Source organism: Aedes aegypti, chromosome 2, assembly GCF_002204515.2.
Source record: "Aedes aegypti strain LVP_AGWG chromosome 2, AaegL5.0 Primary Assembly, whole genome shotgun sequence".
NCBI classification, from domain to species: domain Eukaryota; kingdom Metazoa; phylum Arthropoda; class Insecta; order Diptera; family Culicidae; genus Aedes; species Aedes aegypti.
In genome coordinates, this window is record NC_035108.1 from 407,470,702 (window position 1) to 407,498,555 (window position 27,854).

Consider the following 27,854-nt stretch of genomic DNA (forward strand, 5'->3'; position numbering starts at 1 on the left):
AATAATTGCCTTACGACACTTTAACACTGTACACTGTTATTCTCGCTATCCACAGTAACTCTGGTTGAATCGGGGCACTACACTACAGGCATATTAGTGTTTGCTATCCAAAGAATCCTCTCCTGGCAGGATCGCCATGCAATAAGTGATCGCAAATTGGTGGAAGAGGTCTTTCACAATAAGTAAGCACGTCTGCTCAGTTGAAGGGTATAACTTTGAATCATTTATTCGTTTCAACTTCTTACGCTATGCAGTCGGTCCGCGCGGTGGCTACGTGACCTTTTTTGTCTACTCAGCATAAATGCGCTCATCGCCCCGGATGGCGTGATCGCGTTTATGCTGATCCATGTTTACTTTATTGGGTTGCGTTTATCGCAACCACTTAAGCCATGTATCCACCACACCACATTTTCTGCAGCATCAATCCGGACCATTAACTTATGTTTGCCAACCTAAAATAATCAGAATATTAGAATAAAATAAAAGTAATTTAAAGTTTATCGATATCCATTTCCTAAAAACAAGACTGCAAATTTTTGACTATTCTTTACCAAAATTTTCAAGTCTAAGATGCTCACTTAGATCCAATTATAAAAATTATAGTATAGGCAAAAAATGTCAGAAAGGGGGTGATACAAAATTTATAGCAAGCAAGTGTAAAATGCTGGATGAATGTAAACATTCACTCTCTTGTTTGGTACGTGTCACAAGAGCGTGCAAGAGCAGCAACTCTCACAGACTGCAACAGTATCAAGCCATTCAGGTGATGTATGTTTTGCATAAAATTGGTCATATTTTCTGGTAATTCAGCCTTTAACCACCTTATCATATTCTATTGGACCATTGAACATCCCTTTGGTTGCAAACATAGCACAGAAAACAAAAAAATATTCGCCTCTGTTTCTTGATCAGAATGAGAGTGTGCCAGCGAATGTTACAAGTGGTGACACACAGTAATCGGCACCAAACAGAACGGGACGGTCCTGGTGTAGTGGTTAGAACACACGACTCTCACGCCGAGGACCTGGGATCGAATCCCATCTCTGAGATAGTCACTAAAAATTTTAGTGACGACTTCCTTCGGAAGGGAAGTAAAGCCGTTGGTCTCGAGATGAACTAGCCCAGGGCTAAAAATCTCGTTAATAAAGATAGAAGATAGAAATAGGCACCAAACAGTGGGTGGTGTGTCTTGTTTTCGTTCATGTCTCGTTATCTTCCACGAACGACAAATGTCATGCGTGTTGTATGAATACAGGCGGATAAATGGGATGAAATTATGGCTCGTGTGTCAATGATCGTTAAATTTTTCAAAGCCTGGTATCCAGCTTCGAGCACATCCAGTGGACGATCATCGCTCCTCAATGCTCCGTTTTCACGCCCAGCTGCTTCAAGATCTTCAACCATTTATCAAACTCGTCCAATAAAACGTGTTCCTTACCGCTTCAATCTATGGAAATTCCATAAGCGCCTGAAGGTAACGCTTTTTCAGCAGATAATCGTTGGAATAACGCTTCGTGGTGGTCTCCCATGCAATGACGTTATTATCATGAGAATCATGAATCAACGATACAAAGGTTGACGTGAGCCACCTTTTGTAATCCCCATCAAACTCAGGCAACGAAATTGGTGGAAGACGAACTGCTGTGTGCAGCCCCAACCGACAGCCACTTACCTGTGCCCTGTCCCAATAAATAAACAATGAAATCTCCAAACTCCGACCCCCGTGACTTATTAGAAATTGTAGCTGATCCTTGCGATCGATCCCAGCCCAAGTTATCTAGGTCGATAAATCCGTTACCGCTTCCAACAGCTACTAACTTGTAGCCTGTCTAAGACAGGTCTTGATTAAATGCAAATAATTTCGCCTCACTCCGCCCAGAAATGTATTTACAATTTGAAGTAAAGCACTAAACGCACCTTGTATGACGAATTCAAAAGAATGCTCAATATTCACTTTTCGCGTCTCATGATTGCCAAACCTAAATATTGTATGAGAAGATTTATGGCCAATTTGTAGAACAAATGGAACCGCTATGAGTTGCAACCAAGGGTAAAAATGTTCCACTTGGGCCCAGCCTCTAGATATAGCAATCGATTCTCACACTTTGCCCACTTGCATGGTTTGCATGGCCGAGAATGTCAGCCACGGTTGAACGTTGTTCCGGGATTGGGTTCAGTTCAGTATGCAAAGTACAACATTCAGTCATGGATTCCAACGAGAGGCGATGACACCACGAAACATGCTGGATTTAACAAATTTGTACGACAATTAAAACCATTTCAGCACCGTCAAGCCAAGGACGGGACATTCTCCGGGTGCCATTGGTACGAGAGGATTATGTGCGAGCTTTGGCGTGATTTGAGGAATTGGGTTGAGGATTACATTCCGAATGAATCAGTCTTTTGGAGAAAATTGAGGCGCCACATCAACTTAAATTCTACAATTAGAAAGACAGCTGTGAAATTTAGAGTAAAAGCCAATTCTCATATAATTGAAGATAAATGATAACACTTGATCTAAAACAAAAATCTCATTCAGGGCATTCAAGCTTCTTCTTCATCTTCTTCTTTTTGGCATTAATGTCCTCACTTGGACATGGCCTGCTTCTCAGCTTAGTGTTCTATGAGCATTTCCACAGTTAGAGTAAGGTGGGGCAAAAGTTCGACCTTAGTGGTATAATCAAAGTTTCCAGGAAAACAATAGCAGTTGAAACAAAACAAATACCATACAGTGAACCTTCAACATATTGGCTATAATTTTGCTGAACAAACTTGGGTCAAAATATTTACTCATTTTTAGTTATAACAGTTTCAAAATTGATTATGTTATTCGAACTTTTGCCCCACCGGTGGGGCAAGAGTTCGAATCAAGTGTGGGGCAAAAGTTCGCTGGCTTAAACAAAAATTATCGATCCTTTTATGACAGGCATACCTTACACCAGCCGTAAACTTAAGTTTGACGAAAAATACACACTAAATTTATATCAAAAAATTGCCCAAAACCGAGTTAATTATAATATACTCAAAAATAGCAGTTTTTCGCAAAACTAAGTGGAAATGTAAAATTTTGGTGACAATTTTCACACGATCAGACGAATTAAACTAAATTTGAAGATAATATGTGGATTTTAGGCAATTTGCAATTTTTTTCGTGATTTTATACATGGGTCGAACTTTTGCCCCGCTGATTCGAACTTTTGCCCCACTATGGGCCAAAAACTGTTTTCAAGCATCTATGCAAAAACTAATACACCTCAAAGCAACCTTATCATAGGCCTAGAAACGCCCTTACATAAAATATTGAAAAAGATTTTATCTTCAATTGGTTCCATGCAACGAAAGTTTGACCAAAAATTACAATATTCACGTCGAAAAACAAGAAATAGCCATAACTTTTCCAAATCTCAATCGATTTTTATGATATTTGGAGTGAAAGTCTCTTACTTGAATAGCAATTGAACCACCATGACATTTATAAGATTTGTTTTGAATTGAGCTAGAAATCTTAAAAAGAAACTCTTACCCCACTCGAACTTTTGCCCCACTTTACTCTATTAACTGAGAGCTTTCTTTGTCTAAGTTGCCATTTTCGCATTCGTATATCGTGTGGCAGGTACGATGGAATCTATGACATTTGGTCGAAAGACACTTGGTCGAACGACATTTAGTCGAATGACGGTCGAAAGTATATTTGGTCGAACGAACATTTCGTCGAATGGACATTTGGTCGAAAAGGTTTAGTTGAAGCTGAAAGCAAATAATGTTTGGATGAACCGACATTTCGTGGAAAGAATAGTGCTCGAGGCTAAATAGTTTGTAGCATTTTGTCACTAATGCAAGAGAGATTAAATAATTGAAAAATTATCAGCCTTTTTTTCAAAAATCTATTTTTTTTTTTAAGATTAGCAAAACTATGATACTCAATTTGATAGATGCTCTTCCAAGATATTAATTTACCTCTTGCGTTTTTTAAGTTTCATACTGCTTTTTCGTTCAGGCGTGTTCTGAGATTCGAGATGTAAACAAGCCAACTTTTTTCACTTCAGTCAAAACGTCTTCCCTTAACCAATACATAGAATTAGCACAGTTTTCATTTATAATAATACAAAGCTTCTACTGCAAACTCTGTTATTCACCTGAGGACATCAGCACTGTCAGCAAAGCCATGTATTTGCTTGAGGAATGTTATTAAGCTGAAAGTCACAATCAGTCTATTGGCCATAAGGGGTCATGCCCAAATTACGTCACGCTCCAAGGGGGGATGGGTCAAGCCAAGCCCTACAAAATTTTCAGAGGACTCATACAAAAAACTTGGGGGGGGGGTCAAAAAAGTTGAAATTTAGCGTGACATAATTTGTGTACCATCCCTAAGTAGAGTTCTGATTTCCGCATTCAAAATTCTTATCCACGTCCGTGAGCTGCAAAACCCCGAATTCAAAGAAAGATTCCCTCCGAATACTTCCATCAGATGAGCTGATTTTCATTACGAAGAAGGATGATATTTCAAAAGAATAATAACTGAAGAAAACATTATGTTCACATCGTTAAGTAATAACATAACTTGTTGAGCAGTTTTTCAAAGAATGATGATATTTTAAAAGAATAATAAATTCACTAGAGCTAAAAGTTTCATTCAATGGACAAAAAAATACTAAAAGTACATTTGAATAATCATTGAAATCCTAGATTGTGGCATAACTTCAAAATACAAATTTAAAAACAAAATGAAAAGGTGTATTGAATTTAAAAATAAGACTACATTAAATGTCCCATTATTTATTCAACAATAGTTAATAATTCAGATTATTCAAAAGAATACGTTCTTCTTCTTTTTTCTGGCGTTACGTCCCAACTGGGACAAGCCTGCTTCTCAGATTAGTGTTCTTATGAGCACTTCCACAGTTATTAACTGAGAGCTTTCTTTGCCGATTGACCATTTTTGCATGTGTATATCGTATGGCAGGTACGATAATACGCTATGCCCTGGGAGTCGAGAAAATTTCCCTCACGAAAAGATCCTCGAGCAGTGGTATTCGAACCCACGACCCTCAGCATGGTCATGCTGAATAGCTGCGCGTTTACCGCTACGGCTATCTGGGTCCCACAAAAAGAATACGTTATCTCATCAAATTTGCAAAACTTAGGAAACAATCATCAATTTTACCAAATGATTCCATTCAACTAAACATCATTCGACTAAGATAAATTTCCCAAAGCCATTCGACCAAATGTCCATTTGACCGAATGTCCTTTCGACCAAATGTACTTTCGACCAAATGTCATTCGACCAAACGTCATTCGACCAAATGTCATTCGACGAAATGTTCTAAAGCCGGTACGATGATACTCTATGCCCAAGGAAATCAAGGAAATTTCCATTACGAAAAGATCCTGGACCGACCGGGATTCGAACCAAGACACCTTTAGCATGGCTTTGCTTGGTAACCGCGGACTTTAACCACTCGGCTAAGATAAACTTTTTAGGGCATTCAGGCTATATGCAACAAATATGTAAATGTATTTGCCCACTTATTAACAGAAAATTTTTCTTAAAAACATGCTTTTTACTTCAAACAAATTTTCAGACCAATCATGTTGTATGCTGTACTAATATGGACTAGTTGTTGTGATATAAGGAAGAAATCTTTTTCTGTCACGATAAATGCGTTATATATTTAGTTTAAGTTAGAAAACAACCTTATTTATTGATAGCATTTTTTTCTCTTAGAGGCAGGTGAATTCCGCTCATCTGTAAACATTCTGAACTGCTAGGACAAATGCAATGTAAATGTTGCTTACTATTAAGTTTTACCAAATTGACAGATATCCTAGATACAAATGAGGAATTTATGTAATCATTAAAAAGATAGTAATGGCGATGACATTCAAAACAAAAATAAAACTTTCCATTCAATATCCTAAGCAATCTTATTGTATACAACCAATCCAACTAAACACGAGACATATTCTTCTCTTCTCCGTCCGCCAGAATCCTCTGCATGCCGGATGTCCGTGCCACATGCCGCACGGTGCCCGGTTTGACGCGCGAACAGCTGGAACTTTGCTACAGGGCAAGCGATGTGACGGCCGCGGCCATCGAGGGACTGGAGCTGGGAGTACGCGAGTGTCAGCATCAGTTTCAGTGGCACCGGTGGAACTGCTCGTCGCTGAGCACCAAAAGTCGAAACCCGCACACGTCCAGCATGCTGAAACGAGGTAAGGAAGCCCGGTCACGGTGTGTCTGGAACCGTTATCAATGGGGAAAATGGCCATCAGTTCGGTACCACCACTCGAAAAATGTGGTAACCTAACGTGCTCTTCGTGAATTTGAGAATGTTTCATCGAAAGAAGAGATATTACCATGTTTGTTGATTTAAGACACACTGTGACCGTCCTATAGTTTCGTTACCTACTCTAGCAGCAGGGATTATTAAAAATTAGACACATAGAATCGACGTGTTTCTGGGTGGTACCAAACTGAGAGGGACCACACCCGGCGAACGATGGCTGAAAAGGTCAGTTCATTAGCTGACATGTTGGAAATTTATTTCTCACCTTCCACGACTCCCAGCCAGCAGAAGACGATGACGATGTCTTATTCCTTTACCATTCGGGACTGCTCAATAATGTGCGCTTGCGGCCTAAGTACGCGTGACTAATGTCCATCTTTTCGGTGTCTATAATTTTCTAGCCTGGGGATATCCTGTCGGAGTGAGAAAACTGGAAACAAGATGACACTTCCATTTTAGGCAATTATTGTCGAGAACGGAAGATATATTTCAATTTTTACGGTTATTTAAATTCTTTGAATCGTTACCTGAGGAAAAAATGCCTTTAGTTGTGTGATTCCACAACGAAGCATCTACATAGAAGACAAAGAGTTAGCCTCCTAAAGATTCGAAACGTAATTTCTGAACAACATCATTGAGTATTTCCTGGTAATATCTTTAGCAGAAGTCTAATTTAAAATTTTAAGCCCGGATACACAAAATACGTTATCATGACGCAACTTTGAAGGATATAAGAGGCAATGTAGGTACCTCACCCTTCAATTGTGTCATGAACCTGACCTCAATCGATGTCGCAGTTTCCTTACACATTTGCTCAGCTGTTTTACCTTAAACTGCCTATTTCAGATTTCAATGCATCAATTCTTGCATTTTCCTCCCATCAGTAGCCTCTCCAACGATTGAATTGAGCTCTCGAGCCATTACATTGTTACGTCACACGTTGCACATCAAAGCAAGTGTGCCTATAAGTGTATTCAAATAAATTCATTTGAATGAGTCTCAAAACAGAGGATTTCGTCAGCTTACGTGATGCCGAATAGCTCTGTGAATGACACTGCTCCAGTCCCATCGACGACGACGACGGCTGCCTTGACGACTACCCTTTCGATGCTTCAGTCTGCTATGGCAGCCAACTAACAAACCATTCGATTGTTCCACACGGCTACCAGTTTTATGGGGTGCATAATTTCTGTAGCATCCGATCTGCCAGTTCTGCCAGCATCAATCCCCGAGGTTCGTCGTCTGTCTTGTTGTCACCGGGCTTTCCACAGGTAGCCCTGGAAGGCTGATGGATGGACGAATGACTTAACCGCGACATCCCAGCGACATTGTGGACCGTTGTCGAATTGATCGATTGCTCACCAAATGCAAAGAAGAGAAATGTTGCAAGCGGGAAATGCATCAATTCGTCTCCGCGTTGCTTTTGGTATTCATAGGGAAAGTCGGGGTAGAAGTGCTCTCATAGGTAGGATGAGCCATCGCTACTTTGGAGAAAGAAAAAATGTGCTTGCATTAGATTTTCATTTTCAAATGAGTGGCCTTAACGCAAAGAGGTGTAAGTGATATTTTGATTAATGGGCTGTCCATTAATTACGTAAGGCAATTTTCTGGATTTTTCGGGATTCACTATCGCGTAAATTCCCAGGCTCTTGTGAAACACGAGCCACCTACATGGTTGGTGTATGGGCATGGCTTTGATAATGAGAAACATAGTTTTTTTTTTTTTCAAACAAGCTCATATCTTATCATTTTTATATTTTTCTTTGGGATTTTTAAAATGCTACCTGTAATGATTTTGTTTATATAACCTCCTAATAAAAAATTGAATTTTTAAAAATAAATACCAAACTGGCCAGCACAGACTCCACGTTTTTGTTTTGATGGAACATAAATAATAAACAATGTTTCTATCCCATTACCGGAATCCGTTGCCCGAATGCCATTACCTCAAATTCAACTTGTCTTGTGTTAGGGTTGAAAGAACTCAATTTTGCATTAAACCAATCCATATTTGTTTTTTTTTTAATGAAATTAATGGCAAACTACCCAATGAGGACCTTGAAAATTTAGCCCTAAATTGAGTAATTAGGCTCAGCTACAAAATTACGTTGAAACAACCAAAAATTGATTTGAACCTCGCCTCCCTATATTGAGGATTTTTTTAGAGAATAGTTCAGCCTACTGATATCCTTGATACTGCATTCTGCAGTTATTATTCGATTATTATAATTCTTCTTCTTCTTCTTCTTGACGTTAACGTCTCCACTGGGCCAAAGTCGGCTACTCAGCGTAGTGTTCTTATGAGCACTTCCACAGTTATTTACTAAAAGCTTTCTTTGAGAAAGTTGCCATTTTTCGCATTCGTATATCGTGTGGCAGGTACAATGATACTTTGTGCCCAGGGAATTCAAAGAAAATTTCCATTACGAAAAGATCCTGGACCGACCGGGAATCGCACCCAGACACCTTCAGCATGGCTTTGCTTTGTAGCCGCGGACTCTAACAACTCGGCTATGGAAGGCGATTATCTGCAATTATTATTCAGTAAATCGATGATTACTTAAGATTTTTGGAGAGTATACTGCCGTGAATTGCAAATCAGTCCCACTACAGATTTCCGCACCGTGTAGCATGAAAATGAACCGTATTTTGCTCAGTTTTATATTTTTATCGGAAAGATATCGTAGTGGAAAGCAAATTGTGAAAGTTTCACTAAGATTTGAACATGTTTCAATTTTCTGTAATTTTTTGAATATTTATATAGAAAACGAGTTTGGAAACTTCACAATCCATTTTCTCTTTGCTTACTTTTCACAGATGGGACAGACTTGCGATTAACGGCAGTATATCAGCCAACCCAAGTTCAAAACTTATTGGAAAACTTCCATTCATGATATTATGTACCGATGAATAGTTAGGAACCCTCGCATAATATTTCAGCTAAATTCAGCTAAAGATGTTCAAGTTTGATGGAAAATCAATCTTTGAATATGTTGTATTTTTATACGCCAGCATATCAGTTTCTAGCAGCTAAGAAACTTCTGAATTCCATCCGAACCATCATTGGCTAGCCTATATTTTTTTCTGGAAGGGGCCTACAGGGGCCTGGCAAATTCTAATTTTGCAGAAGTAATATCGGTCGCAATAAACACGATTTTTCCCAGTTTACATAGATTTGTATTTATTTAATTTGTTTGTGATTTTGTCTCATATCTTTGGACATTTATTACTTAAACTAACTAAATTTACTAAAATTAATTTAACTTAACTAAAATTTACTCAACTAAACATGACATATACTTTGTAATTGGATTAAATGGACAAATTGATGTGAAATTTGCGAAAAAAAATATTAGGTTTTGGAAGACCACACACTACTCGCCAACGACGTGTTCTGTCAAATTCCTTAATAAAATCCCTTGGAGATTTTGCTTTGGAAACTCTTTAAACATTTCTCCAGAAAAGTCTTCTACGTACGTAATTTAATGTATTCCATTTGTAAGATTAAAATTTGTTTTGAATTTTCTGGAATAACTTACGATTTCTACAATAAATAACACAATAAATTCTAGGAGTCTCACCAAATCAAGGATTCTTCAGAGAGCTTACCAACAGTGTTTCCAACATTGCTTTTGAAAATCTTCCTAAGATTTCTCCTCGGATTGCTTCAACAAATCTTTCAGAAAATCTTCAATGATTGCTTGCAAATCGCAGCAAAAATTACCCAGGACTTCCTGTAGAAACAATAAATTATTCTTCCAGATGTTAATCTAAGGATTACTTCTAATACTCCACAAGCGTTTCAAAAGCAATTAATCAGGATTCAATTGGAAGAATGTTCTTGGCGATTTCTCAGAGTAGATGTCCGCAGATCTATCTGCATTTTTTTTACAGAAAATAATCCTTAGGTTTCTTTAAAAATCAGGTTGATGTAGCACCCCATTTTACTCAAAACTTTTGAAAATAACATTTGAAAATTTCTTCAAAAATGGCTACTAGAGAAAATAAAACATTATTGGAGGATTTTTCAATTAATTTTGGAATTTCTCAAGAAACTCCATCAGGTATTCTTTCATTGAATTACTCCATTTTTCTATTTTAGAATTTCAAACCCGGGATTTTTTATAAATAACAATAAGAAATCTTCCAACTATGAATTTTTGGCTCAAAAACTACTCATATCTAATTTATTTAGGATATCTAGATAAACAAATACAAAACAGTTCTATAACAACTTCTAAGGAAACTCGATAAATAATTTCAGCTAAAATTGAATTTGGAAAAATATATGAAATTCCTACCGCAAAATTTACCGAAAAACTTCTGAAACTTTTTAACGAAATTCCTAACGAAAATCTTAAGTAGGATTTGTAGGATCTACTACAAAAATTCTTGTCAAGTTTTTCGTCTTTCATAACGGACAATGAATGACGTTGAAACGGATGAAATTTTTACTGAAGGTTATTATATCAAAGATGTTAAACAATATTTTGCATAAACAGCAAAGGTTTATGATGCTTTGGCAAAAAGATTGATGAAGTATCCAATTTTTTCTACCTTGCAGAAATTCCAAACAAACTTGTTAAACATTAAAGCCTCTTTAACAAATTAATCTTTCTTGTCTTCTGGATTCCCCAGAATTCTGACGAAAAGCCTCTAGTATTTCTTCTTCTTTCTGGCATTACGTCCCCACTGGGACAGAGCCTGCTTCTCAGCTTAGTGTTCTTATGAGCACTTCCACAGTTATTAACTGAGAGCTTACTATGCCAATGACCATTTTTGCATGCGTATATCGTGTGGCAGGTACGAAGATACTCTATGCCCTGGGAAGTCGAGAAAATTTCCAACCCGAAAAGATCCTCGACCGGTGGGATTCGAACCCACGACCCTCAGCTTGGTCTTGCTGAATAGCTGCGCGTTTACCGCTACGGCTATCTGGGCCTCTAGTACTTCCGCCCTGGAATTACGCGAGAAATCAATCCCAGACTATATTCTTCTTCCTTTTATTATTCTAATTCTTCTTCCTGGCATTAACGTCTTCGCTGGGATCGATTCTGCTTCTCAGCTTAGTGTTCTTATGAGCACTTCCACAGTCAACTATGAGCTTTCTTTACCAAAGTTGCCATTTTCGCATTTGTATATCGTCTGGCAGGTACGATGATACTCTATGCCCAGGGAAGTCAAGGAAATTTCCACTACGAAAAGATCCTGGACCGAGCGGGAATCGAACCCAGAATCCTTCAGCATGGCTGTGCTTTGTAGCCGCGGACTCTAACCACTCGGCTAAGGAAGGCCCCATCCCAGAATATGGATTTTGCTAATAATTGGTAAGACTATTTCTAAAGAAATGTTTTATAGAAGGTGTTTACACACTTCTTTATGAATATTTGTATAAATCCATTCCTCTTCCTAGTTATTCTGCTAAATGTTTCTCTACAGATTCCTTTACCGCTATGCTAATTTGGGAAGCAAAAGTATGTGGGTTTAAAATAATTTTTCTCTGGAGATTCAAAGGCAAGATACATTTCTAAAACACTTTTTGAACTCACGCTATTTGTGATTTAATTTTAGGGAAAACTATTTGAAAAAAAAATCTAGTACAACTTTCAGCAAAATATCTCAGTATTGAATTTGAAACAATGAATTTTTAGTGAAATTATGACGGATAACCTTACACTTTTGGAACAATATTTTTTTTAGTTGATTTGTAGATAAAAAGTAGACATTGCAGGAATGGTTTTCCTCAATGCGGAATTCACGTCGAAAGTGCAAACAAATCTCACAATATTATTTAAATAATTTTCAAATATCTTGAAGCAGAAGTTCTGAAGCAAACCTTCGATATTCCTCGAGAAACTTTTCTTTACTGAAATGCTTCAAGGAATATCGAAGGGTGGCTTCGAAAAATTTGTTACTGATCAATCGAAAATTGTTTAAATTTGTTTAAGGATTCCTCATGAATTTGAAACATAATAAGTTTTATAGGGAAAATGTAATTAGAGTTTAAGCAATAGCTTAATAATTCATACGAAAATAATTTAAAAATTCAGCAAAATCAAAGAAACTATTTCTGGAATTAAAAACAATAATCGATTTTGTTGAACTTTTTCATACCAGGTTAAATTTCCGTCATCCATCATGGAAAATCATAATGCAATGAATATGATGCTTTGTGCTAAAATATTTAAAACAGCGTTGCTTGCATTATTACAAAAATATGAGTTTTAGGAACCCGATTTCCAGAATATTTAATGTTTTTTGTACCACGATTTTGCTGTGTACGACAAGCGAGGTTTTCCCACTATTGTTGCTCAAAATAAAAAAAAATGTTTCTTGAAATGTTGAAGAGTTTTTTGTTTTTTTTTTTTTTTTAAATAATAAGCCAGTTGAATTGATTCTGAAGATTTTTTCTCTCGTTCTAATTATTTTTTTTATAAATTTTAATATTTATTTTAATCCAAAACTTTAGGAAGGGCCAATCACGCAAATAATTGAGATTGAGAGATTCACAACCCATAAATTGCAAAATTATGCGCTAGGGTAATTTTTATAAAAACACAGAAAAAAAAACCTGCCTATAATTCGAAAGAAATATAAATAATGCGTCAGTGTAGTGCAATATAAACTGTTTAGGTTTGAGAAAAGGGTCTAAAAATGCTAATTGTCCAAGTGGAATGAAAAGAACCCTTCTTAGCTGGTGAATACCCCTAATTTATCAGAAATAAACCATCTACAGTAGGACCTTGTTACAACGACATCGCAAGGAACTCTCGTAATAGAGAAAAGCCATTATAGGTAAATGGATAATAGTTATAACATCAAAATATTTTTCAAGGGACCAAAAAATTTCGCTACAGAGAGCATTTATCGCTGTAAAAGTAGTCGTTATAACGAGCTGATGTAAGATTGGCTTTTCAGTATTGACAAAATTAATTTTACTGCAAACCCTTTTTGATGTAGTTTTTTACAGGAACCAGGATATTCATGCAAAAATAAATTTTGTGTGAAACAAGCCAAATCTACATCATTTTGCATAATATGGGTGTCAGAAGGTTTTTTTTAAAGAATTTTTGCACTTATGGCAAAGCTAGAAACTTTCACCTCACTGGGCGATCTTTATGCCTCAACGTCTTTTCGTCACCTCTTGCTCTATTGGCTCTGGCTGCCCCAAAATGTACATAAGTGACGTTGAAGAGACCTTCAACGTCACTTATGTACATATTGGGGCTGGCCACACGCCTGAACCTTTTTACTTTAGATGCTATTGTGCTTGTTGGTTCGCATGCTCTTCGGGCGAACTGGTTGGATGCCGAGGTCAGTTTAGCGATTCCAGTTCGCAAGAGCCCCGACGACCCAAAGCCGTCGGTTCTTCGTGATCGATACTACTCGGCGTAGTTCCCGACGGTGAAGCTAGCATATTCCAATTAAGAGTTCTCCGACGGAGAAATATCTCCCACCAGCGGCAACGAAGTCGGTCCAGCGATTCCGGTTGTAGAATGGCTTCGCGTTCTCTGGCGCTTCGACGACTCAGGCCGGTGATACGCTTAAATTACTCACAATCAGAATAGCCCCCCATACTGGATCCATCCTACACCGACGAAGTTTTCCCATGCGGTAGAAGATCTCCCTACCCGATGCTATGCGGGATGATGCCGAGGTCGGTCCTTCGATCCTGGTGGAGGCAAACTTCTAGTTCATAGGCGCCTCGACGATCATTTGGTCGACGTTAAGTCAGAGGGGGCCAAGTACAAAACTAAATTAAATTTTGCCGTTGCTGTTTCGCGATCTACTCAGCCTACTCTGACTGGATGGTGGCCCGCCAAGTGTCAGGGTCGGTTCAGCAATTTCTGTGCTTTTGGATGAATTCCGGTTTGCAAGTGCCTAGACGAATTATCACCGATACTACATTACGCTCGTTCTAATCGGTCTAGTTGCTGACGGATGATCAAGCCTTCTCCGATAGCGCCCGATGGTCTACTTTATGTTCTCTCTTCAACAGACTGACTTGTCGAGCGCCGAGGTCGGTCCGACGGGTATCTAGCTTTCGGTTCATCGGCGCCCCGACCACTCGACGTCAAGCGCTGCTCTCTGCATCTCGTTTCGCTGCTCTGGTGGCCAATAGGGTCCTAAAGCCCTGTCTCAATTTTATTACCAAATGCTTAAGTTTAGGACAGAAACACATGTTTACTCAATTTGTAAATGATTTTCATTGGTTTAAGTACAAAAAACATTTTTTTATGATTTTTGAGATTTTGTCACACCCCTTGGTTTAAACTCGAATTTTGGGTATATTTTGTTTTCCGTGTCCCTTCCGAAATGTCAGATAGGAACAACCCCAGTGTTAAAACTATATGCCCTGTGGCATTTTTGTCGAAAAAGTGAATGTCAAACAAGATCACAAGTGTCAAGGTTGATATTTGGAACCATTTTTAAAATTGAAGTTAAAAAATGATATAGCCGTTATTTGAGCGGGAAAACTTGCTAAAGTAGTTGCAATAACATGCTCTTTCGTATTATTGAATAAAAACGAGAATTCATTAAACATTTTAGGACCCAATTGCGTGGTAAGCCGTTATGAGTTACTCCACCATGTTGGTCATCATATTCCAAAGGTCTGAATCGCTTATCATGTCATGTAACACTAGGCTGTATCGATTTTCACAAATTTTCGAAATCAAAGAACCGCAATTAAATTCATTGTATCTCAAGATCCTGATCATTTAGAACGACGATTTCTTCGGCAAGTTTGTTCAGGTTGCAAATTGATTTCAATTGAACATTTTGGAATTCAAGATAACGGCTTAGAAAACAAGGTGGCGACTTCCGATGCATGAAATTCATTGTATCTCCAAATCCTAATCATTTAAAAGCATGATTTTCTCGACATTTTGGAATGCAAGTATCCAAGTAGTGTGTTAATAAACAAAGTTGACTCTCGTCATACAAAATTTTGTAAAATTGATTGGAGCGCAAGTTTAATCCAAAGCACTCATTTCTCAGAAGTTTTCCGTGATTTATGACTCTAATATTAAACAAAAATATGATGATGAAAATTTAGTTATCAACTTGAACTCAGTGATAACATAATTTAATATTACAAATAACAAAACCAGTTATCAAACGATGATAACCAGGTAACAGAATTAGTTATCATTTTGCTATTCAACTTTGATCGGGTAGCATGGCCTCCGACAGTGATCTCGGCGTGCATGGCTGCTTTTCAGTTGCTAACTAGTAGCAAATCCGTTTTATGGTGGACACTCTTCAGCTTGACTCCCTCTATCCAATGTTCGACCAGGCTAATTGCTCCCGTTGCCAGCATTTCTACTTCTTTATGTGCCTCTTCTATTACCGTTAGGACAACTTCGTCGACCCCCTTAGGTAGCTCCAGCAGTACTACCACGTCGTACATCGCGTTCCACAGCGTTGGACCATATATGAAACCTTGTGGGATTCCAGCCGGTATTCTTGAGTCCTTCGGGCTTGCGTCAGTTTTATACCTCAGTACTCGGTTTTGGAAGTAACTTTTTAAAATCTGACACAAGTAGTCGGGAACCCGAATGCTGTGTAGGGCTGTAGCAATGGCCTCTCAGCTGACGCTATCGTGACCACAGCCAGTACCGGTCTCTTCTATGCTTTCGTTTCAATGCTTTCTCGGCCCACTCCAGCACCGTATGAAGACATGACCTGCGCCATAATGTTACGCCATCTTATTTGGTCCATGGCTACTAGCCTCCACTTTCTCGATCGCCCCAGACTTCCAAGATCCTGCTCCTTTTGGTCAAAATACCTAGCTCGTTGCGCTTCTCTTCGTCTTGTACCGGCCGGATTCGAGGTGAACACCATTTTTGCGGGATTGTTGTCCGGCATTCACACAGCGTGCCTCGCGCATCGTACCCTTTCAGCTTTGGCGACTTTCTGGATACTGGGTTCACCGTAGAGTTGCGCAAGCTCGTGGTTCATTCTTCTCCTCCATACGGCGTTCTCAAATATTCCGCCAAAAAACTTCCTAAGCACTCGTCGTTCAAAACTCCTAGCGCTTGCAGGTCCTTTTAGAGCGTTGTCCACGTGAAATGTCCGTAGAGAACTACCGGTCTTATCAGCGTCTTAGATATGGTACACTTAGTACGGAGATAAAGTTTACCAGACTGAAAGGTATTGTGGAGTCCGTAGTAAGCACGATTTTCGGCAACGATACATCTTATAATTTCTCTACTGTAGTTGTTATCCAACGTATCCGATGATCCGAGGTAGATAAATTCGTCCATCATCTAGAATTCATCTCTGTCGATCATGGCGGACGCGTGCCAATGCGAGCTTCATCCCGCGCAGTTTCTCCAGCCAGCAGATATTTCGTCTTCGACCTTCAACCCAACCCGCTCTACTTCACGTTTCAGCCTGGTATACTATTCAGCAAACACCTGCTACGTTCTTCTGACAATGTCCTCGTCGTCAGCGAAACAGATGAACTGGCTGGATTTATTGAAGATCGTGCCCGCATGTTGAAACCCTCCCGTTTCAAAATACCTTATAGCGCAATATTGAATAAGAGACAGGAAAGACCATCGCCTTGTCGAAGGCTTTTGCGTGTTTCAAAAGGGTCCGATAATGCACTCGATATCTTCACACAGCACTGTACACTATCCATCGTTGCCTTGTCAGTCAAGTTAGTTTCACGGGAAAACCATTCTCGTCCATAATCTTCCATAGCTCTTCGCCGTCGATGGTATCATAGGCCGCTTTGAAATCGATGAATAGGTGGTGCGTAGGGACTTGATATTCGCGACACTTTTGGAGGATCTGCCGCAACATAAAGGTTTGGTCTGTTGTCAATCACCCGTCCACGAAACCGGCTTTATAACTTCCCACAAATTTTCTTGCTAGTGGCGAAGGACGGCGGAAGATGTTCTGGGAAAGCACTTTATAGGCTGCATTAAGAAAGGTGATCACAGTTCTCACATTCTAACTTGTCATCCTTTTTGTATATTTTGTGTATTACTCCCTTCGTCTATTCCTCCAATAGCTGCTCTGTATCCCAGATCCTGGCTATCTATCGGTGCAGACAAGTAGAAAACCTGCCCGGGCCCGTTTTAATAAGCTCCGCTATAATACCACCCTTTCCAGCTGCTTTGTTGTTCTTGTGATGTTTGATACTATCCTTAACTTTACCTATTGTGAGAGTTGGCACGTCTCACTCATCCGCCGTACTGATGAAGCCATTCCTCCTGCTACCTTGGTCTTTTTTCTCTGCGCTATTCAGGTGTCCATCGTAGTGCTACTTCCATATTTCAATCACCTCACGTTCGTCCGTCAAGATACCTCAATCCTTATCCCGGCTTTGTGCCGGGATGCATTGCAGGTGCATTGAGTTTCTTGTAGAACTCCCGCGTTTCTTGAGAACAATACAGCTGCTTGCTCTCCTTACACTACAATTTTTCCAGGCAGCGCTTTTTATCCCGGAATAGATAGGGGCTTCGGTGAGCTCTTCCTATTCCGGCAACGCTGCTTCAAGGCTTCGCACGTAATCAGTTGCGATTTCGGGTAGCTTGAGTCGTTCTAGATCGTAACGTGGCGGGCGTCGATACCAAATGTTATTTACAACGAAAAGTCTTTGGCGCACTTTAACCATCACAAGATAGAGGTCTGAATCAATGTTTGCGCCACGATAGGTTCTGACGTCGATAATGTCCGAGAAGTGTCTTCCATTAATCTAAACCTGGTCCATTTGCGATTCAGTCTGTTGAAGTGATATCCAGTTGTACCGATACGGAAGACTGTGTCAGTCTTTCATTCGTAAGCTGGTGAGCGCTGAACTTCCCTATAATCGTTCTGAATTCCTCCTCGTGGCCATCCTGAGCGTTGAGGTCTTCAATAACGATTTTGACATCATGGCTTGGGCAGCTGTCGTATTTACGTTCCAGCTGCGCGTAGAAAGTGTCCTTATCGTCATCGTGATATTGAAGAAACGGCCTTTGATCCTTAACAAATACAACGCCTGTGATAATTTAAGATCACACCAAAAGCTTCAACAAACGGTATGCTGCGCCTAAAATTTATTTTTTTTATTTTTGATTCTGATATATAAACTAAATTGCATACACATCAGTCCCACCCCATAGTTCCCTACCCATCAGCGTAGGGACTACTAGGTATGCTGCCACTGACTCCGTGCGAAACCACTCGGAGGGGGAGAAGTCAGGGCCCCCATTTGCAAAGGGGGGGTTGGACAAAATGTCACCGAGCGTCGAGTGTGAGTAAATAAGACCCCGGGGCCACTGCCGATTGATGGTTGGTGGACTGCTGAATGACGAACTGGCTAACTGACGACGAGCACTCGATCGGCATTGGACTCTCTACGAACCTCGCTCAGATCGGTCGGTAGTTAGTGTGATGCAATTCGTAATCGACTGACTGACTGACTGACATATGTATATGCCATGACAAATTATGTTTTCTGTGCATATAAATTTTGCCTCCGGTCGTCGGGGCACGCAGCCCACTGACATTCGATTGACATGATCGACATTTACATATGCGAATCGAATTGAATTAACATCAAATTATACCGGTTGTTTTTCGATGATTGGCAAAGACCCCGACGGTATGGAAAACGGATTGACAATTTCGATGTAAGATTGAGACAGATTGAGTTATTCCTGGGAATAATTGACTCGTGAACACAATGAGAAATATTTATTATTCGGTTTGTAGATTCCGAGATTAAATGTCATAAACTTTATTTAAGAGCACTGATTGTCTTAATCCATTTACACACACTTTTTCTGCTGACGTAAAAGAATTTTGGCAATGGTCTAATAAGCGGTTTCTTCACCACCGCTTAGGCCTTAAACCTGGTTTAATCGTATGGGTAAACGTGGTTTACGGCTTAAGCGAAGGTGAAGAAATCGGCCGTAAGTGAGTAACCAAAGGGCTACGCCTCTCGTGGTCAGTATTTCCGAATTTGCTGATTTTTATTGCTGGTCTTAAATGCAATCCAGGGAATCTAGGTTTCATTACAAATTACAAAGAAAGGAGACTGTCGTGATTAGACCCATAGCTTTTCGGATGCAAAAATGGTCAACTGACAGAGAAAGCTCTGAGTTAATAACTGTGGAAGTGCTTTAAAGAACACTAAGCCGAGAATCAGGCTCTGTCCTAGTAGGGACGTGATGCCAGAAAGAAGAAGAAGAAAACTGTATACTAATTAAAAATCTAGTTGTTCGGGATTCCAAAAGCATTCTTAATCATGAAAATGTTTCGAACAAATCTTGGGGACTGATTTCGAAAATACACGCCTATTTGAAAACAAATGAAAACTCGATCTCCTCCAAAAGCTTATTGTATGAAATTAGGTAGAAATCAAAAGGATTGGGTGGGCCAGAAAAATTACTAGGGAAAAAGCACCGGTTTTGGCCATACGCCAGTTCTAGTCAATGTGGATTATGATATGGATAATGGATAATGGATTATACACCATTTTACATAGCCAATCAGCATGAAACCTTTTGTGTTCAGTAGATCACATTTATATGATAAAGCTACGTTCATTTACTCGTCAAATTGATTTAAAACATAAGAAAAAACAATTCATTTTCCTTATAATTTTAACTCCCATACGCCTTATATGGCCAGGGCACTCCTAATTTGACCACTCTCATGAGAAATCAATGCGATTGGCCAATTTAGGAACCGAAGCTAAATCTCTGACTGAAACTGGTTCCGCTAGCCTATATTGACCAACGGGATTTTCAAAGCAAAAAACTTGTTTTAGCTCATTTTTGATATTTTACACACATAATATGGATTGAAAGCTTGCATTTGATATATTTGTAGTATAAATACGGCTTCCCATTTAATTTTTATTGACGTTTTCCCTTAGGCTGGCCAAAACCGGTGCTTTTACCCTTTTCTAAAATACTTATTCAATTCAATTTTCGAAAATCGCGGATTCAATCCATCAAAATAGTTTATCCTCCTCCTTTGAAACACAAGCCCTGGCCAATGAACGCCCTCGAATACGGACCTCTACTAAGTAATCTGTTCGATTACTCTCCCACTCACGGTACATACCAACATTGCGCAGCTAATGTTGCAGCTTCATATTTCCTCAAAGATCAGAAACGATGGCGCCCGGCTAGGCAGGCAGCCTTAGTCGATTATCCGCATTTCTTCGTACCCCAGCAAAGAAGGAAAACCACCGACCCAAGAGACTCCAAGACCCCTTTTGACGGACAGAAAACAGAAGAACCCGCGCGCGCAGAAACTGGAGGCTAAGAGGTGCAATTTGAGTAATGTTTCAAATTAAATTCAATTTTATTTAATATTGCGCTTTATCCTTTCGCGCTGCGCTTATTCTCCTGCGGTATGGGGCTATTCGCCTCCTTCGGTTTCTCCTCCGGTATGGAATGTGCGCTTTACGCGATTTGATTAACTCGATTAACGATAATGATCTCGTTCACTTTAGTAAGTTATTAAATTAAAACAAATAATGGCGGAAGAAAATGGGCAGCAAAGGCGAGGAATGAAGAGAGCCTGCAGGAATTCGAATGGAGCTTCGGACAGAGTTTATCGCGCAAAAAAGAAGTGAGAAACTGGAATTAACTGTTGACGCAATATGAAATAGTGTTTCCATTATGGTAACTTCAACTTAGCACTTCAGGGAACAGACAAATAATAGTAAACTCATGCATTTGCATTACCTCTCTACTCAACGACTGTTCTTCTGTAGTTTTCGATATGTCCATGGATCAATATACATTCAAAATTTATCCCTCTCATGTTTGCAAGTAAGTTCATGCGTATCAACGAGGATCGACAGTTTTTCCCTGATGAACATTTTTCATATTTTGCTCAACTAGCAGTGAAACACTGACATACATGGATCCCTCCTTATTGCTCTATTCCGGGGAATGAGATAGCAAACTCGCTGACTAAGGAAGGCAATAAATACGGTAATATTAACTGGCTATCAGAAAACTATGGTTCAGGTGATTGGACATGTGAATCGTATATCATTCGTATCATATTTCAGTTTATGTCCAATTGTTGTAATAAGGGAATGCCTAATGAAAACCAAGAAGAATTCCAAAAACCAAGAAGAAGGAAACGATTCCTAGAAGTATTCCTCCAAAATCATTTTACAATAAATTCCAAGAAGCATTCAAAAAATATTTCTGAAAGGCCTAAAGGAAAATAGTATCTAGAAAAGCACGTCTCCCGCCCCCCTTTCTTTGATTAAATTATTGATGGAATTCACCAAGAAAACTTTGAGGGATTCCAGGCGGTAATTGTGGATGAATTCCTGATTGACTTCTAGAAGAATTTCTTAAGGATTCCTCGAAGGAAAACTTTTCAGGGATGGTTATTGAATTTCCAAAGGAATTATACTTTTAAAAATATTAGGAAAATCTAAAACCAGTAGTCGCTCGAGAATCCACGTAAAAAGTCGTTTAATTATACAAGTTTCATCGCACCCGCACAACATCGTCTAATTGATGAGTTTCATCGCATATAACGCTACTTTTGAGAGCAAAGTAAGTCGAATTAATCCGTATCAGCTTTCAAATCTACTTTGTTGTCTAGTCGCATGAGGTTACAGATCACTTTGTATACAATTTTGCATCATATAAAATATGCATGCATATCTTCTGTTTGTTTGGGATTTGTCTGCATCTACCCTAATCTGTAGAATTCTTTGGATAAATGTTAGATGTAAGACGACAATCCTGTAAAAGTTCTAGAATTGCATCAATGGTGATTCTGCACAAACCGTTGAATAACTGTCTGAGAAACTTCTGGAAGTTTATTTTCTGGATTTTGTTTTGTAGAAACACCTAAATGAATTTATTTAGAAATCCCTGCCGTCCTCGTGAAAGAAATTCCGAAGATATTGATTAAGACATTATTTTTCAGCTGCTATCGACTCTTCTTAGTTCTTAGTCTAATAAAATTTCTAAAACGCTAGAAGAAGCTTCCACTTCAATCACACGACGCGACGCGAGACAGGACACAACACTTATGGTTCTTACAAACGTTAAAAGGACATATAAATTACCTTTTTTTTAACGACCGGTTTCGGGCTTGATGCTGCCCATCATCAGGACGATGTCCAACAGGTCGTTAAAAAAAAAGGTAATTTATATGTCCTTTTAACGTTTGTAAGAACCATAAGTGTTGTGTCCTGTCTCGCGTCGCGTCGTGTGATTGTGATATAGTTCTTACGTTGCACAAAACCCAAAATAATGAGTGAAGCTTCCACTTGCCTATCTTTCGGTCCAACATGCTGTCCAATGATTTTTACGATGGTGTTTGTTAGCATTTGACATGTCTTGATGAATTTTTACAAGGAATGTATGGAAATACATTGCAACAAGTTCCAACAAGGTTTTCGTGTTTTATTTCAAAAAAAAAATCTGGAATAATTTCTGTAGAAATTCTAGAAAAAATATTAGAAAAATACTTATAGTTTTTTGTGAAATTCCTCATGAATTTTTAAAAGGTAGTGTTCCTGAAAGGAGGAATACCCTAAGAAAATTCTTACAGGGTAATCTACTGGAAGGAATTTATATTCCTGAAAGGATTATTAAAGGGGTTTCCGGAAGACTTTTTGAAGAAAAACATTTTCTGTTTTCTGTAGAAATTTCATGATTGACAGCAACCCAAGATTTTGCTTACATGCTTCAATATAAAGAGAAATGTAACCTTTGTCATACTCACAGGAAATTGATTAAAAAAGTCTGGAAAAATAGTACACAATGTTCCGAGGTTTTTTATGTCAATCTAGAGAAACGCATGTTTATAAATTAAAATGTCCGAATTGTCCATATAAATTCCTAAGCAATTTTAGATTTTGACGAAGAATGTATTGCTTAAAATTTAAGATATTCTGGGCTAATGAAGCGCTGAACAAATACTACACATTTAAAACCTTCAACAACGGTGTTGCCATTTTTACAAATATTTTATTTTGATTAGCTTTTGTTTTATCAAAGAATAAAAAAACTACGCAACCTTTGATTTTGACGAAGAATTTAATGCTTTATGTATGTTATTTTTCACCACGAAGCACTAAGCATATAAAAGACACTTAAGCAAATTCATAGCAGATTTGCTCTTTTTACATTTTTTTATTCTAAATATTTTTGTTCTACCTAGTCGTCTATTAAGAGGCTCTAACCAACCATAAGATAGCAATGTTGCCAGATTTACTTTGTTTTAAAAAATAAACAGGTTTTTTGGGGAATATATATTCAAATAATGATAAAAGATCGAGTTTTTGGTTGTATATCACATATTTTTGCAGTGTTGCCAAATATGCGAAAAATGACAGGCTTTTGTGGATCAAAAAACACCAAAAGCTTTGAAGACAACAACGATTGCTTACTTTGATCAAACACACGACGACACTCATCGGTCCAGACAAACTTAACGTCTTTTTTGAGTAAACGATACAAACAGCTTAAACGTGAGGATAAATTAGGAATAAACTTACCCTAGTAATTTATCAAACCCAAAAATGCCTTGATCTCGGTGACGTTGCACAATGGTCGGGCTCCATATAAAGAAGCGGCCAAAACTAGCATAACACTTTTTTGAGATTTTTATGGTTTTCATCATTTTAAAATATACCTCATGTATTATATTATTATGATTCCTAATTGAAATTGAACTAAAATTTGAATTTCTTTGACTTTCATGACGTCAAACTGAGTGAAGTCAAAAAATTGAAAAATGTATCAATAAAATAAAGTGCAAAATTCATATTTAAGGAATGCAATATTTTCCCAAAGTTACGCACTATCTGAAAGCTTATGGTTCAACACTTCTATCGAGCATAAGGATGGAAAAAATATTTTGTTGAAGCTTTAATACTGTTCAATATTACACTTTAGTAATTTTTATGATTTTGAACATGAAAAACAACTCTTGTCGCGTCATGTCGCCGCCATTTCGAATATTGCACTTTAAAATGCATCCTTAGATCTTACAAAAAACGTTTAAATTTTTTGCAGAAATTTGCTGATTTGCAAGTTATAGCTATTTGAATAATTCAATATTTTCATACATTTTGACGATATTTTTCATACAAAGCTGATAAAAAATATATTTAACCACTCTTCATACATATTTTGATCAAACTCGTTAAAATACAAACAAATTGTGTAATTTCAGGCAAATTTGGTTGCATTTCTAATAAAAAAAACTTTTTTAAAATAAGTTACGTAATGTGTGAATAACCCCTTCTGAAACAATAAAAATGCCAATAAACATATTCAGATTACATATTTCATCGATTAAGGCGATAAAACTAGTTTTGGCCAAACTTCGATTTTTTCCGACCATTGTGCGTTGTCGAATTGCTTTTTTCAGTTTATTCTCTTATTTGACTTCAATGTCATTATACTAGCCTAACTCTACGAGCTAATAATGTCGTATGTATAGTATTGGGCTGAATAAAGTACGTGTTGGCCGTTATCCATTTTGTATAGAAGAACGGCCATAGTTTTGATAGTTTTATCTCGTGTGTGTAATAGTGTGAAATCCTAAAAAAAATACCTTAAATTGAAAAACAAAACCACCGGTAGAATATTTTGAAACCTTCTGATTATGAAAACATAGACCAAATACCTACTAATCTCAAATAATGTCGCGATGTAGCTTGGTCAGATATGTGAACTCAATCTTTGCGAGTGCTAACAGTTTTCGGTTTAAAGATATTCTACTCATAAAGTTTCCCTTTACCTCAATTAATCATTTGACGGCGAAATTCTTTCTCTTTCATTCGTCTAGAAAATTAGGTAAACGGTTTCGCTATATTATATCAAATGGGAAAGTTTGGAACCGTTGGTTTTTATTTATTTCTCGTAAGAGCGAAATGGAGCGTTTTCCTTATTCGTGCATTGAACTATTTTTGATCTTATTATATTTCCTTTACCGAACTCTAATAGGTAACGCAAACTGATTTAACTTCCAGTCAGCATTAACTCCTCTACCGGCATCTTCATTTTTACCGCAGACAAAATATTCAAATCGCGATACCTTTTCTGTTTCTTGGTATTTTTGCAAAAGTTCTTAAAATGTCATTGCCGCCATTTTGTTGTACGTCAATTTATCATAAAATTAAAATGTGGGCTACACAATTTCAGGTTATAAGCAGCTACTCTGAAAAAATCATGAAAATCGGTTCAATATTCATGGAGAAATCTGAAAATTACGATATGAGGTTTTTTGGAGTTTTAAAGTTCTTTATTTGGCCATTGCGGTACCAGAAACATAAATTAATAAAAAAAAAAAACCAATTGCTCAATTTTTCCACAACATACATTAATATTATTCTGCGGAGTCAATATCCGAATACGATGCAAAGCCCTAGATATTCACGTGGGTTATAACTACACGCGGTCCCCCAAGGAATTCTGGAATATTTCCGGTTACAGATGCCCAATGATTAATATCAATGCATATTCTAAAATTAGAAAAGTTTTTTGAGAGCTTGTGAAAAAATGGTGCAAAAATACCAAGAAACAAAAAAAAAGTTAACGTGATTTGAATATTTGTTTTTACGGTAAAAATGTAGCTGCCGGTAGAGGGGTTAGTGTCGCACTTTAATCGTTTGTTAGCGTTAGGTTTGTATTTATGAATTATCCTGTAGGAAAGAAAGATTTGATGAATTGATGAAAAATTATGGATTAACGTTGTTGAACGACATGCATTTGTTATATGATATGCACTCAGTAGTGCAAATAAGAATTATGATTAAAATTCCAGAAATAATTATATTCCTCTTCTTATTTCTGCGCTACGTCTGAGTTAGGACAGAGCCTGCTTCTAAGCTTAGTGTTTTTATAAAAACTTCCAAAATTATTACCTGAAAGCTTTGTTTGTCATTTGTGCATCCGTATCATGCATGAATATACGATATGTCCTGGAAAATCGAGAACATTTCCATTACAACGGGATTCGACTCCACGATCCTTTGCATTGTATTTCTGGATAACTGCGGGCTTAGCGCTGCAGCGCAAATTGAGGTTGTAAGTAATTACAAAACTTAATAGGCTCCGTAGTACCTTATACACTCTTATTGTAACCTTATACACTCTTATTGTCTTCATTGATTGTACTCGCCATATAGTCAAAATCTTATCAGAAAATCGTTGATTCCATAGTGTACATACCATTGCCCACTTAGTTATTGTAATCTATCCTACTCAGTTTTTATCTCAGCTTTTTGATGGTGATCTCAGAATTCAAAACAAGCCGTGGAAAAAAGATTTTTGTAACAAAATTCAAAATGGCGGCCAAATTTAAAATGCCCGTCAAGGAAGGAAGCTACATTTTTTTCTTTATACGATGCCATTAGGTTTGCTACATAATCCAAGGGAAATATGACACATATCACGTGAAATAATACCTGAGATTTATAAAAAAAAATGGGTTTTTCGTAAACTGTTTAGCTAGCTGGCGTACGAGGGGTCCAACAATTTTAGAAAACCAAAACGACCACCCTCTAGTTTTAGCATATAATAGCGATCAGTGACATAAAATTTGAATTTCAACGATGTATGCCGATGGTGGCCTGGTTTCATCGCGAATTACTCAGATAAAATTGAATAGAAAGGTTTATGGGGTCTGTGACATCTAAGCCTGTAAGTAATTTGATAGACGTGATATATAGGAACAGAAGCTTCCGAATCTGTTGAAAGACACCGCCAGAGACCAAATTATCCAACAATTACGGATTTCAACCAGCGCCGTCACTGGGTAAGCCTATTTCAAAACAAGACAAACAAGAAATATGTGACTTGATATGCCATCAAATTCTCACATTATTGTAGCAAAATAACTATGCATATGTTACGATTCCTGCAGCAAGATAAACATCTCATTGTTAGTAAGCTTTCATAAAACAAAACATATCAATGGGTGCAAAAAAGATCATTCCAACCATAATCTCCCCGGATCCAATCCCAGCAGGAGTGAAACGCCAGACTATACATTTCAGCGAACAAAGTGGCTGATCCTTTGACAGTCAATATACTCGCAGCAGCAGCAGCAACAATCTTATCAACCACGGCTCAGCAAACTGCTGCTGGATGTAATAAATAATTCAAAAATCACCAGGCACCATCCATCCAGGAGCAGGAGGCTCAGCAAACCTCAAACGGCAGGCAGCCCTAACCGAGGCAGTTTTCAATTTAATTTCCATACAAATGCGGCAAAATTTATTGGTTGATTGTTTTCGGTTCGCTCGGATGCATTTCTTCTCCATCCCACACCGGATGGATCAGACTAAATACGATACAGCGGGGAGATGTCGTGTCGTCTCGTCGCTCGGTCGCAACAGCAGCCACGAGAGACGATCAATGACAACGATGTCGAGTACCGGATTCTTCCCTGCAATCAATACAAGGTGGACAATCAGAAACTTTAACGAAAATGTGGTATTTTGTTGATTGAAAATCAGTTGCAAAGTATTATTTCCACATGAATCCAATGACTATTAGGTTTCAGTACAATGGTGCGTGAAAACTCAACAAATGGAAAAACCGAATTTGGTACTATACC

The 27,854-nt window shown here is 38.1% G+C and overlaps 1 protein-coding gene across 3 annotated transcripts in view; it reads left to right on the forward strand.

Annotated features, from left to right (window-relative positions):
* Positions 1-27,854, forward strand: part of LOC5564833 (protein Wnt-10a) — a 95,121-nt gene that overhangs the window by 50,568 nt on the left and 16,699 nt on the right. For all 3 annotated transcript variants that reach the window (XM_021847309.1, XM_021847311.1, XM_001649141.2), the window contains one exon: positions 5,990-6,216. In XM_021847309.1, coding sequence (XP_021703001.1) covers positions 5,990-6,216 — 227 coding nt within the window. The remainder of the gene's footprint in view (positions 1-5,989; positions 6,217-27,854) is intronic.